The 14,776-nt window shown below is 34.7% G+C and overlaps 1 protein-coding gene across 2 annotated transcripts in view; it reads left to right on the top strand.

Moving 5' to 3' along the window:
• The window catches only part of SAR1B (secretion associated Ras related GTPase 1B), a 28,041-nt gene that overhangs the window by 1,723 nt on the left and 11,542 nt on the right, over positions 1–14,776 (top strand). For both annotated transcript variants that reach the window (XM_064484290.1, XM_010981568.3), the window contains exons 2-3: positions 8,672–8,747; positions 13,563–13,682. In XM_064484290.1, the coding sequence (XP_064340360.1) occupies positions 8,690–8,747; positions 13,563–13,682 (178 nt within the window). In that variant the 5' untranslated portion in view covers positions 8,672–8,689. The remainder of the gene's footprint in view (positions 1–8,671; positions 8,748–13,562; positions 13,683–14,776) is intronic.

The following is a 14,776-nucleotide window of genomic DNA, read 5'->3' as shown; positions in this document are numbered from 1 at the left end:
TCCATTATAGGTTATTACAAGACACTGAATACAGTTCCCGGTGCTATATGTAGGTCCTTGTTTATCCATTTTATGTATAGTAGTGTGTATATGTTAATCCCAAACTTCTACTTTATCCCTCCCTCCACCCTTTTCCCCTTTGGTAACCATAGTTTGTTTTCTGTGTCTGTGAGTCTATTTCTGGCTTGTAAATAAGTTAATTTGTATCTTTTTTTTTAAGATTCCACATAAAAGTGGTATCATATGATATTTGTCTTTCTTTGTCTGACTTCACTTAGTATGATAATCTCTAGATCCATCTGTGTTGCTGCAAATAGCATTATTTCATTCTTTTTTATGGCTGAGTAGTATTCCATTGTGTATATACTCCACATCTTCTCTATCCATTCATCCGTTGATGGACATTGAGGTTGCTTCCATGTCTTGGCTATTGTAAATAGTGCTGCCATGAACACTGGGGTGCATGTATCTTTTAGAGTTAGACTTTTCTCCAGACACATGCCCAGAAGTGAGACAGCTAGATCATATGATAAGTCTATTTAGTTTTTTAAGGAATCTCCGTACTATTTTCCACAGTGGCTGCACCAAATTATATTCTCACCAACAGTGTAGGAGGGTTCCTTTTTCTCCACATCCTCTCCAGCATTTATTATTTGTGGACTTTTTAATATATAGTTTTTCCCCCCTTTTCTCTTAAAAAAAAATCCTGTTTGTATTTGTCATAGATTTAACCTTATGTATATCAAGTGTCACTTTTCTTTAAAGAAATACTGAGTATGTACTTTTTGTTCATTACACAAACCAAAAGGTTTAGTTCCATTATTATAATTGGAGCTCATTCAATCCTAAAGTGTTTTCTTGAATTTTTTATTTGCAACAGTTTTAATACTATAAAGGTTGTAAAAAGAAAATTAACAATTTTAGGGAAAAGTATTTATAAAGCAGCATTGTCTTAAAACATTCAACATTGTCATTGTCCATTTTTTTTAGGTTTGTTTGTTTGTTTGTTTATTTATTTATTTATATTTGGAGGAGGTACTGGGGATTGAACCCAGGACCTTGTGTATGCTAAGCATATGCTGTACCTCTTGAGCTATACCCTCCCTCTGTCACTGTCCATTATTTTAGTACAGTTGGCCCTCCATTATGAGGATTCAACCACAGATGGAAAATATTTGGGGAAAAAAATTCCAGAAAGTTCCAAAAAGCAAAACTTGAATTTGCCCTATACTGGGACCTATTTACATGGAATTTACATTATTTACAACTATTGGCTTATGATTTACATTGTATTAGGTATTATAAGTAATTGAGAGATCACTTAAAATATACTGGAGAATGTGTGTAGGTTACGTGTAAATACTATACGAATACTATGACATTTTATATAAGGGACTTGAGGATGGGGCAAAGGGGCCTGGAACCAATCCTCTAGGACACCAACGGACGACTGTAATGCACTGGGGCTTGCCAAAATTCTACAAAACATGATCAAGCAGAGTTTGGCCTTTATATTTCTAGTATTGTTTAATTTTGAGAGAGAAGTGTGTATAGTTTACAGATAGTATACTGATCTTGTGGAATTTGTACATATTTTAATCATAAGCCTGACAAAATTGTGTAGAAAATTATGATTAATTTCTTCTAGTGGAATTTCTTTACCTGGATTTGAAAGAAACTATTCTAGTGCCTTTTCTACTGACAGTGATGATGTTAATATTTAAATAAAATCAGAACATCATTAAAAACTTTTTCATATTAGAAGTTGTTAATATATGTGGAATCTAAAAAAAAAAATTACACAAATGTACTTATTTATAAAACAGAAAGAGACTCACAGACATTGAAAACAAACTTAAGGTTACCGGGGTACACAGCGGGCAGAGAGATAAAGTGGGAGTTTGGGATTTGCAGATACCAACTACTGTACATAAAATAGATAAACAATCCTACTATATAGCACAAGGAACTATATTCAATACCTCACAAAAGACTATAATGAAAAAGAATATGAAAAAGAATATATTATATAACGTAGTCACTATGCTGTACACCAGAAATTAACACATTGTAAACTGACTACAATTTTTTTAAAAGTTGTTAAAACTGAAGTTAATTTGAAAACTGGCATTTAAAGTTTTATGCTTTGAATTTCAATTAATTTAGTCCGAACTGTGTAGTATTCAAAGTGCTTTCATATACATTATCCTATTTAATCATTTGCATCATTCTGTGAGGCAGGTGGTATTTCCCCTTTATGTAGGATCACACTTGGGCTCAGGAAGATTGGCATTCCCAGAATGAAATAATAGTATTTCAAAAGATGCATATTAACTTTAGATTTTTAAAATTCTAGGATAGGTACTCCATCCATTTTACCACAGTTCTACCATGCATTGCTTCCTGAAGTTACTAATGTATTGATTCTAGAATCCTGTTCTGATAATTGTATTTGCCTCCTTAGAATATTATAGCTTTTATTTTCTCCCAGCACTACTTTCTGGAATATTTGTATCTTGTCATCTTATGTGTATTTTTTCCTCAGGTGTATTTTTTTTTAAGTTCATACCTAAATGACTTTGCTAAATTACTTATATTAACTACCTGTAAATATTAAAAGTCCATGTGAATTTTTAACAGTTAATTTTCTTTAATTTTTTAATAATAGCTTTTTTGAGAGAGAGTACATACCATAAAATTTACCCTTGTAAGTGTACAATTTAGTGTCTTTAGTATATTCATAACATTGTGCAACCAGCATCACTAACTTCAGAACATTTTCATCACCCCAAAAGAAACCCATTAGTAGCCAGTCCCCATTTCCTTTTCCCCCTAATCTGACAACCACTAATCTGCTTACTGTAAAGATTTGCCTATTCTGGACATTCCATATAAATGCAATCATCCACATAAGTTTAATGGGACAAGACTTTAAGAAGTTTTTGTAATCTGAGAATTTCTGTTCCATTACACCCTTTGGACTGATTTTCATGTTACTTGAGTAGATCACTTCTAATCTGCATAGCGACTTTTCTTGTTTGGTGCTCATGCAATAAATAAATCTGCTGACGTGTATATGTTTCCTTGTTCATGACCTTTGCTTTTCACATGTCTTAATAGCGTGTTCATGGTGTTGTGTAACCTGTTCTCAGGGCTCAGGTATCTGTGGCTAAGTAACTTTTATTCTTAGTCGGGCATTTTTACTTCTACTTTAAAGTGGCTAATGACTCCTAGCTTGTTTTAAGGATCTTAGAAACCATAACTTTTTAGAAAATATAAATATCTCGTTATCCTTTTTGTTAATATAAATTTAAAAAATTTACCCATTATATTTATGTATTTATGTATTTATTTAGTGGAGGTGCTGAACCCAGGACCTCATGCATGCTAAGCACACAGTCTACCACTGAGCTGTACCCTCCCCCTTTATTATCTTCTAAAGAAGAGTTTCCTTATGTATATTACTAGATTATTTATGTTGGGACAAATTTTACAACAGCAAATTGGTACCATCCTTATGCTGAAAATCCTTTAACCTTCATGTCTTACCCACTCCACCCTCCATCAGTCCTCATGGCTCTCACCTACCAACAGTCATCCTCAGTGAGGACTTTGCCACTTGATTCACAGTCTTGCTTTCTATAGCACTGCCCTCCAATCTTCTAGATGATGCAACTGCCTGTCAGTGTGGACAATGTGCCCTGTAGCACAGCCTCCCATATCTTTCATCCACAGTTCTCTTCAGCTGTCCATGCTGGAGCCAGGTCTTGGAACTTGCCACCACCCAGACGTGATCCTTCCTTGAACTCTGAACCCCACGTTTTCCTCCTCTTTGCTGGCACAATTCTGACCCACCTTTCACTTCTCGCACCCTTTTACTATATCTACACCTGCTTTTCGACTAAAGGCTTTTCCCGTGTTCTCCCAGTTCTATTCTCTGAGGAGCCTGCCTTTGATCCCTACCCCATTCCCATATACTGTCTGCCTTTACACCTCTATCCACTCAGCCTGAACTTCTGATCAGATCACTTCAGAGGATCCTGTGTCACTAGTACTCTCAAGGTGCTGTTCCCCTGTCTTTTCTCAGTTGCTGTTCTGAAAGTCCCTAAATCCCCATTCACTCAATGTTTCTCTCTCATTCACTCATGTTCTCTAAAGCTGAGCATTGCTGAGAGGGTTGGGTGGGGGAGGGATAGAAATCAGTGCAGATTGGCACTGCTGTGAGTGTTTTTCAATCCTAGCAATTGGCTCCTTTTAGCAATCTTTAAACTTGATCTTTTCCCCACAGTTAATTAATAAATTTATTTGTTTTGGGGGGGAGGTAATTAGAGGTACTGGGGATTGAATTTAGGACCTTGTGTATGCTAAGCATGCAGTCTACCACTTGAGCTAGACCCTCACTCTGCTCCCCAGAATTTCTCCACACCCCCTTTGTCTTTGGATTTGGATTCTTGCCACCTCCACTAGACATTTCCTGGCCTGCCTTCTTATCTTAGAGGATGAGTGTGCTCTCAGCACAGGCTCCTCTTGAGACTTTGCTCCTATTGGTTAATTTTTTCTCTCTCTCATCTCTAACCTCTCCCTTGCCACTAGCTTCTTCCTTTCAGTTTATCAACATTCTCAAACCTCACCCTTCCCTAAGAAGAAAATCTCCTTTCCCTCATCCCATTTCAAACTTTTTGAAAGAGGAATTTCCTCACTGCCTCCACCTATTAACCTCCTATCCCATTCTCTTTTCAGTAATAGCAGCAACCAGGTGTTAAATACTTATTTTGTGTGTTTTATCTCATTTGATGTTTAAAACACACTTAAGAGATTTTTAACTTGTCCAAGGTGACACAGCTCTGCTGTGCTTTAAGTACTGGCCATAGGCTCTCCTGTACTACCACTCCACTACAGGCTACTCATGCTCTCAACAGTTGTCTTCTTGTCACCAAAGCTAGCTGTGACCTCTCTGCACTTAATGTGGCTAACTTCTTTCCTTGCCTCTCTCTTCTAGTTCTTTTACCCTTCTTGGGTTCTGCTGGTGCTCCCACGTGTATCGTAAAGACCATCTCAAGTGAGAGTCGATTTCTTCCTAGCATTCGGATGGTGCTTGAGGCAGGAGGACTTCAGGCAGAGATGGTGGGAGAACATTCTGATGTTGGGAAGGATAATGGGCAGAGGTTTTAAGGTAGTAAAGTACAGGCCACTAGCAGTGAATGGCAAGCAATTTACTTTGGCCCAGGGAAGGCTACAAGTAGGGAAATAATATGTATTAAGCTTGGAGAGGTGGCTAAGAGATACCCAGTGGAATCTGGAATAGTGGACTAGGAGTTTGATTGTATCATTTCTTAGCTCACAAACCTCTGATGGCCCTCCATCCACAAGCATAGAGTGGCCATAAATTTTAACACCTAAATCAGCATCCTTTTGAACGTTAAAGGAAGCACTGTTAATAATTACACTGAGATAACTTTGCTGAGACTGTCCCCAGCAAACTGGGAGTTATAGTCACCCTGACTATACAACAGATTCAAGATGACATTTTGGTGAAGCTACTTTGGAGGGTATGTAGAGATGGGGAGAAACACATTTGGATATTAAGTTGGTAGTTTAGGAAAGTGATGTAAAGTTCTTCATCAGGTAGCTCCTGTGGGAATCAACGCTTGAGACTTCACCACAGAAACTGATAGAATTGAGGAATAACTAGATGTGGGATGTGAGGGAGAGGAAGGAATTACATGTCAGAGTCAAGAGCTGGAGTAATTAAAAAATGGTACATAATCATTTAAACAACTTTAAAACTATTGTTAAAAAGCTTTAGAGAGTCAGTGCAGTGTAAGGAAAGGGAGATGGACATGGAAGTCAGAAAGACTCAGGTTTGAAATTTAAATGTGCCAATCACTAACAGTTGAGTTTTATTTACTGTAACTTCAGCTTCTGCAGTAAAATGGGAACGTGATATATTCATTTTGAAAGGTTGTTGGGGTGTTTAGCGGTATAACTATAAAGTGCCTAGGACTGTGGGCCGTATAGGAGAAGAAATAATAACAGCTAAAATTGATACCTCCTCGGTGCCAGATACTCAATGCTTTGTGCGTAGTAATTAATCTTCAACACAACCATCTCGGGTAGGTACTATAATCCCCATTTTACAGATGAGGAAAGTGAAGTAGCTTACCTAAGGTGAATGGCAAATGGTAAAGCCCTAGCTCCAGAGCTCCTGCTCTTAAGCTCTAGGCCATAATGCCATAGGGGTTCAGTAAATGGTAACTGATTTTTTTTTGTTTATTTTGCTTTGTTTTATTAAATTGAAAGACTGATTTTGTATTGTTTCTTATTAAAAGTAGCAGGCATGAAGAACACATGTCTAAATTTAGTCTCAGATTTGTTTATTAATCTGGCTCCTGCCTCACTAATTAGCACCTATTGATTTTTACTCTCAGTTTGTGGTCCCTAACCCCAATCATATCATTTAACAGTTCCTGTGGGGAGGGTATAATGCAAGTGGTAGAGCATATGCTTAGCATGTACGAGGTCTTGGGTTCAATCCCCAGTACCTCCTCTAAAAAGATAAATAAACCTAGAAAAACAAAACAGACAGTTCCTGACTTTTTGCTGTACCCATTCAGTTTCAAGATTCAGGCTAAACATCATCCAAGAAACCTGTCCTTAGCTGTACCTTGATGCTGCCATAGAGGACTTTGGATGTAGAAACAAGCAGGACTGGTTTTCTTTTTTTATACTTAATATGTAAAGAGCACTTGTGAGCATACCATACCTCTTTGGTTGCTATGCTCACAAATACCTCATATCTCTTCTATTATTTATTTTTATTATTTTGTTTTTATGCTCTTATGATCATTAATCCTTTAGTAGTTTAGGATTTAAAATATGGGCGGGTTTTTCCTTTTATCTGTGTAAGTCTTGAAACTCTATAAGGTAAGTTGTTACCATTTTAGATAATATCCTATTCAGTTTTAAAATTTTTCAGTTTAATTGCCTATGTGTAGCTAACTTATCAGTCTATAACCTTTTTGAGAGAAAGAGCCATGTTTGTCATCAGTATTTGTACTCCTCATGATGTCCAGCTCAGGACCTTGGATGTAATGTGAGCATGGTAAATATGTACTGAATTTAATATATCAACACACTTCCCCTTTATTTGAGTCTCTACAGTGAAAATTATGATGATACCCTAAAAATCTTTGGATAAGATGAGCCACTTGTATATATATCTGACTACAAGTTTCAATTTATACATGACCTAAAATGATAATAGTAGAAGGAGGTGTAATTTTGAACTTGAGTAAAATAAGAACTTCTGAGACAGTAGATTCTTGTGTATTTATGCTGCTGTTGTAGTTCTCATTCTTGTGATACTGGCACGTGAAACTATTCATAATTTGCCAATCACTCTATCTTAAACAGGATTTGGCTAGTTGCGAAAACAAAATTCTTCATATACTAGTTCAACTAAGAAGGGGATGATAGAAGAGGGAGAGACTGTTGTCAGGATCCTGGGACTCTCCTAGTAAATACTGCTAGGTCTTGTACAAGCTGGAGGTAGGCTGTCTCTTTCCTCTGTGTTTCATTCTCAAGGTGATATGGTCTCTTAACATCTTATCCTCCAGGAATTCTAAGTTTGGTGGGCCCATCTGTGTCCAGCTTGGCAGCTCACCAGAGGGAGAGGTGTTAAAGAAAGCAGTGTTGTGTGTCATACTTTGTCTAAAGAATATCAAAGATAGCACAATCCTACAAACTTTCTGGACTTGGCCCTTGGGCCTGGGTTCTTTTGTTCAGCTCTAGAAAATGAACTTTGTTGATCTAAAAGTGTATTTTTATATAAGTGATCTTTCTTTTCTCAAGAGGCTTTTTTCTCTTATTTTCCATATTAGCTATATTAGTTTATCAAGCACATGTGAAGTAAATGCTGAATTGAACTATCCTGTGCATTTCTACTGCGATTTCATAAATTTTTTTACATTTAGTAACATGATTAAAATTTGAAATATGCAGGAAGAAGATAACAACCCCCCAAATTTACTGTCTGGTACCAACTGCTACAAAAGACCAAAAGAAATAGAAAAAGGATTTTTACACCACATAGGTATAATTAGACTTAGGAATTTCATGATCATGAATTTCCTTTCTTCTTCTCTTTTCTCCCTTCTTTCCCTTCCCCCACTCCAAGGTTTTGGTAAACATTTCATAGGCCATATATAGTGTATTTGATTTACTACTGAACATAGATTATCTCCAAAATTTTTCCTGTGTAACACTTTGATGCACATCTTTATACATAAAGTCTTTCCATATTTAGGACAATTTCTAAAAGTAGAATTCTTGGGTCAAATGGTATCAGCAGATACAGTATTGCCAAATTGGTTTTGAAAAAGATTTGTACCATTTTATACTGCCACTAAGAATGTTTCTTTTACCACATATTTTCTAGTCCTGATTGTTATAATTCTTTTTCACGTTTGCTACTTTGATGGGCAAAGAATGGTCTCTACATGGTATTTTAATTGGATTTTGTTTTTTATGCATCAATATAGATGAAGTTAGACCAATATAGATATGGTTAGATAAGAATAACTTTGGATAAGAGTAAGGTTGTTGCAGGATTATTTACTCAAAGTTAATGTTTAATGTTGGCTACTAAATTCAAAACACTTTTTTTCCCCAGATCCTATAAGATTTGGATATGTCCTTCATATTTGACTGGATTTACAGTGGTTTCAGCAGTGTGCTACAGTTTTTAGGTAACGTTGGCCCTTTGTTCTCTTCTGTTATCCCACTTAATCCTACTTATATAAAAATGTCTTTTATTTGTCTAGAGCCTCTGTGTTATATAACCTAGTAGTTATAAATGTGGGCTCTAAAGTCATACATTTTAAGTTACTCATTATACCTGTTATAATGTGTGTAATCTTTGACAAATTACTTTCTCCACTTTAGCCTTAATTTTCTTATCTGTTAAAATAGTAGTAATTGCTACCTCTTAAGGTTGTTGATAGAATATTATTAACAGGAATAGCTACCATTTATTAGCCAGTTTATCAAAGAGCTTTAATCTCATTTAATCCTCACAAGAATCCAATGCATTATTTTTTAATTATAAACATGCATGATCCATGAATGCCTTGTATATCATAAATGACAGTTTATAACCTGCTAAATGAGATTTGTTTACCCAACAGTTCTGACTAGTGATTTTCCTCTCTTTATACATTTTAAAGATAGGAAAAATATTAGCTTCTCTCTTTTTTTTTACTGACATCCTTGACTTACCACATTTTTCAGTGAAACAGGCTTTTGATTAACTTTTATGTTGGGATATACACAACATTATTATTGTAGTAACTAATGAAAATATTTCTCATCTCTCTTTTCAAATTTTGCCCTAAGTTTAGTCTCTCTGTAATCATCTTGTGAACTGGCAGAAAGAGAAGCATTTCATGTAATTACAAAGTGGTCACCATAGTTTCAAACTGACCACTATTGTACTTATGGAATGGTGTCTCCTATGCAAATATTCTTTCTCCACAAACATAATCTTAACCTGGAAAATAAATTGTGTTTGGGAAATATAAATTTTTTTGACTACTGTATATTAAAAGGATAAAAATGTAAGCTCAAATTTTGTCACTGTATTTTTATTTCTTAGTTGAACTTTAACATTTGCAAATTTTAAAAACCCAGGATGTTTTCTTTTTCTTTTTAAAAATGAAATTCTTCGCACTAGTTTATACTATTGCTCTACTACAGATCAAATGTCAGATCTCTCTATACTACCAAGAGAATTCTTAAATCTTTCTATCAGACTGAAATATTTTGTCACATATTTGTAACAACTGGGTCAGAAATAGGGCTTTTTAAACTATATTATACTGGGATTTGGGGTTATAACAGGTTGGAATCTCTATCTCAGTTTACAGAACAATGAATCTATGTGAATTATGTTGAAAAGGCAAAACAGATTGCATCATAATCAGGAACAAGAAAGTTAATAGTGCTAACATTAGGAAGCAGTGTAGAGAAATGGAAATGAACCAAAGCCATGGGATTAGACTTGGGTTCAAATCTCAGATCTGACTCTAGCATTTAAACAAGTTAACTCTGAGTCTTCATTTCCCCTCTGTGAAAAAGAGGATAATGCTACTTCAACAAGATCGACCCAAAGAGGAACACAACAAGGCACATAATATTCAAATTGACAAAAATTAAGGATAAGGGGAAAATATTAACATCAATAAGAGAAAAGCAACAAATAACATACAAAGGAACCTCCTGTAAGGTTATCAGCTGATTTTTCAGCAGACTCTACAGGCCAGAAGGGAATGCCACAATATATTTAAAGTGATGAAAGGGAAAAACTTACAACCAAGAATACTCTATCCAGCAAGGCTCTCATTTAGATTTGATGAAGAAATCAGTAGCTTCACAGATAGACAAAAGCTAAAGTAATTCAGCACCACCAAACCAGCTTTACAACAAATGTTAAAGGAACTCCCCTAGTCATCAAACTACAAGAAAAGAGAACAAAAAGAAGAAAGAGGAAAAAAAAGACCTACAAAAGATTGTTTTGGCAATTCAAGATCTTTTTTGATTCCATATAAATTTTGGAATTGTTTGTTCTAGTTCTGTGAAAAATGTTATGAGTATTTGGACAAAGGTTGCATTGGATCCGTAGATTGCTTTGGGTAGTATGGCCATTTTGATAATGTTGATTCTTCCAATCCAAGAGCACAAGATAGCTTTCCATTTCTTTGTATCATCTTCAACTTCCTTCATCAGTGTTTTACAGTTTTCAGAGTACAGGTAACCTCCTTGGTTAGGTTTATTTCTAGGTATTTTGTTTTTGATGCAGTGGAAATGTTTATGCCAGTTCTAAAATTCTGGTTTTTGAAGTGCAAAAAAAGAAAAAGAAAAAAGTGAATTAAGGGCCGCATATGGCAAAATATCCTTCTTTTTTGTGGGTGAGTTGTGTTCCACTGCATATAAATGTTGTATCTTCTTTATCCATTCACCTACTGATGTGCACTTAGGACGCTTCCATGTCTTGCCAATTGTAAATACTGCTTCTATTAATAGCAGGATGTTATGTATCTTTTTGAATTAATGTTTTTGTTTTTCTTGGGTATAGCCCCAGGAGTGGAATTTCTGGGCCATATGCTGGTTCTGTTTTTGGGTTTTTGAGAAAACTCCATATTATTTTCCATGGTGGCTGCACCAATTTACATTACCACTAATAGTGTACAGGGGTTCCTTTTTCTCCACATCCTCGCCAACATTTGTTATTTGTGTTCTTTTTGATGATCGCTATTCTGACAGATGTGAGATGGTGTCTCATTGTAGTTTTGATTTGCATTTCCCTGATATTGGTGATATTGAGCAGCTTTTCTTGTTCCTGTTGGCCATCTGCATTTCCTCTTTTGGAAAAATATCTGTTCAGTTCTTCTGCCCATAATTTTAAAAAAAAAAGGCACTTCAAAGAGTTACTTTGAGGATTAAATGAAATAATGTATGCAGGTGCTTAATAGTGCCTACCACAAAATAAGAATTTAGTCCAACTGAGTTTAACAATTAAAGATTAAATGTTCTAGTTGTTGCCTTTTGGAATCTTATCCAGCACACTTTTACTACTTAAAAGCTAGAATGGTAAGACTGATTGCATCAGTTAGAAATAATCTATGTAGACATCACTTAAGAACTAGAAATATTTAAAGAAATTATTAGTCAGTATTCATAATTAAAGGAGAGATGTAGTACCCCAGCTCAAGTAAATATGGAAGGCAGTCTTCTCCTTAAGATCAGAATTGTTGGTCAACAGGTGATCAAAAGTTAGAACTTTAAATAATTTACTTCTTAAACTTGAATGTGGGTAAAGAACTAGATGTTATTTTGGCAGGAACTTACTAGAAAATGGATGGCCTGAATCTTTAATTGCCTACTGTCTTAACATTTTCAGTTATTGGTTGTGTAAATATATTTTTGAGCTGCTACAGTGTTCCTCATGTAATTCCGTGAGTGTTAGACAATTAAACACATGAAAAATTAAGTTCAGTACCACTGCATACTTGTTAAAATGCCCAAAGTCCAGACACTGACAACACTAAATGCTGGTGAGGATGTGAAACAACAGGAACACTCATTCATTGCTAGTGGGAATGCAAAATGGTACAGCCACTTTGGAAGACAGTTTGTTGATTTCTTATAAAAATTAAACATACTCTTACAGTTCAATCCAGCAATCATGCTCCTTGGTATTTACCCAAAGGAGCTGAAAACTTAAGTCTACCCAAAAATCTGCACACAGATGTTTATAGCAGCTTTATTCATAATTGCCAAAATTTGGAAGCAGCCAAGATGTCTTTTGGTGGGTGAATGGATAAATAAACAATGGTATATCCAGACAATGGAGTATTATTCAGCACTAAAAAGAAATGAAAAGACATGGAGAAACCTTAAATGCATATTACTGAATGAAAGAAACCAATCTGAAAAAGATACATACTGTGTGATTCCAGCTGCATGACATTCTCAAAAAGGCAAAAATACGGAGACAATAAAAATAAGGTCAGTGGTTGCTGGGGAGTGGGTGGCGTGAGATATATTGGCAGAGTAGAGAGGGCTTTTTAACTTTTAGGGCAGTGAAAATACTCTGTATAATGAATATATATCATTAAACTTTTGTTGCCTTTTGGGGGTGGGGGTACATATGTGTGGGCATAGAGGTATATGGGAATCTCTGTACCTTTGTTTCAATTTTGTTGTAAACCTAAAACTGCTCTTTAAAAAGTCTTTAAAATATATGTATATCGCTCAATGTGGAATTTTGCATTAAATACCAATCTACTATAAATTGGCCAGTACTGTCTTTATCTAATTATCACTTTATCTGTCAGTGCTTGGTTGATACATCCAAAATTATGTACTTGGATTTTTTTGTTGTTGCTTAGTTTTATGCAAGCCTGTGAATAGTTTAACCTTATTCTTAGGGAAATTTGACAGTGAACTAAACTTTTTTACTGAAAAAAACTCACTGTAATTTTTATTGTCAAAAATAATTAATTTTCATCTATGAAAAATGCCTTTAATTTTTCTTTTGGTCTAGCTCCATAAATACATGATGTCAAGTATTTTATGAGTGTTTCTCTAGCAGAGGACACAGATATTTGTCAAAGAAGGAATAAATTAAAATAGAATTAAAGAGGACTCAAGATAAATTGTCACGGGAATCGGCATTTTGGCATTGCAGATAACTTTAGGTAACACACATTTATTGATTGGGGCAAAGTTTAGTTTTATAGAGATTTGATTTCCCAAATCATAACAGATTTAAAGTAGCTCTTCAAAACTAAAAATAGGTTAGAAATCCAAGAATTTTCAGGCCAATTTATAAAATCTTAAAAATTCAAAAGGTTAATAAGTGTTTCTTTATCAAAAATCTGGTAATTAGGAAAGGTATCTAAATAATTAATTGTGAATATCATATTATACTTTTATTTAAAGTCATTTTTTCATATAATCTGTGTCAGATGTCACTTTGACTAACCATAGCTCTTACTCTGTAGGATTATATAAGAAAACTGGTAAACTGGTATTTCTTGGATTGGATAATGCAGGAAAAACAACATTACTACACATGTTAAAAGATGACAGACTTGGACAACATGTCCCGACGCTACATCCCAGTAAGTCTGTTCTCCCATGCAATGTATTACTTGATCAGGTGATACCAATTCATAGGCTCTAACCAAAAGGTTTTGTTTGTTTGTTTTTTTGGTGGATAAATTATGGTTAGGTCATTTGACCTCTTCTCAAAATACTATAGTAAATAATAGGTGACCCAACTCCCAGGGAGTATATTTAGATCTTGATATAATACTCATATTTTCTTATCAGTTAATAAACCCTTGTCCAGTTAGAGGAATTAAAAAATTATTATCTCAGGAATTATGATATGATTGGGGTCTATTCAACCACATAATGCTTGGGTTATAAATAGTCTATTACCATTACCTTGTTACATAATTTAAATGTCTTTCACATTTTAGACCTGTACTATTTTAATCACTATTCAGTGACAGACCATAGTCTTACACTTTGCTGGTAGCTCTCAACTTATTAACTAGTTATTTTTCTAGTCCTTACATCCTCAACTGTATCTAATATAAAGGCCGTAGAATTATCCCCGCAAAACACGGCATGTATTGATACACTAATAGAAAATTTTAAAACAATTTAAAACATTTACTCTGCTTTCTTTTAAAAAGACTACCTGAAAGACATTAATAATGACTCTCTAAATCACTTAGTATGTATCCTCCTGTATATAAGATGATGTAATAGGTACTGTTTGAGAAAGTAAAGTGACAAAATTATTAGAAACAGAGGCCTAACTTTAAAATACCTGCGACCTTAACTTTTACTGTTGAAAAGACGATGAATCAGTTAGACACAGAGTTTAAAGACAAGTTAATCCACAGATTAATTATGAAATAATGAGTATTTGCCTTAATATTTTAAATGAGTATAAAATTGAGAACTGGACTAAAAAGTGGATAATATGATATTTAGCTCAGTAAGTATACAAAGAACAAGGCAGGAGAACTGAACAATACAGATTACCACTTGATTTATAAAACAGTGAGTGAAGTTGGCAAAGGAAGATTTCAAAAATTTGATAGAATTTTTTTTATATTAGGAGAAGAAAGTGGGGCTTGACAAGTAAGATTCTGATATAAGAACAATACTGTTACAGAAAAAAAGTGATCATGGTGAAATT

This window comes from Camelus dromedarius, chromosome 3 (assembly GCF_036321535.1).
Source record: "Camelus dromedarius isolate mCamDro1 chromosome 3, mCamDro1.pat, whole genome shotgun sequence".
Taxonomy (NCBI): Eukaryota; Metazoa; Chordata; class Mammalia; order Artiodactyla; family Camelidae; genus Camelus; species Camelus dromedarius.
This window is presented reverse-complemented; position numbering and strand designations above follow the sequence as displayed.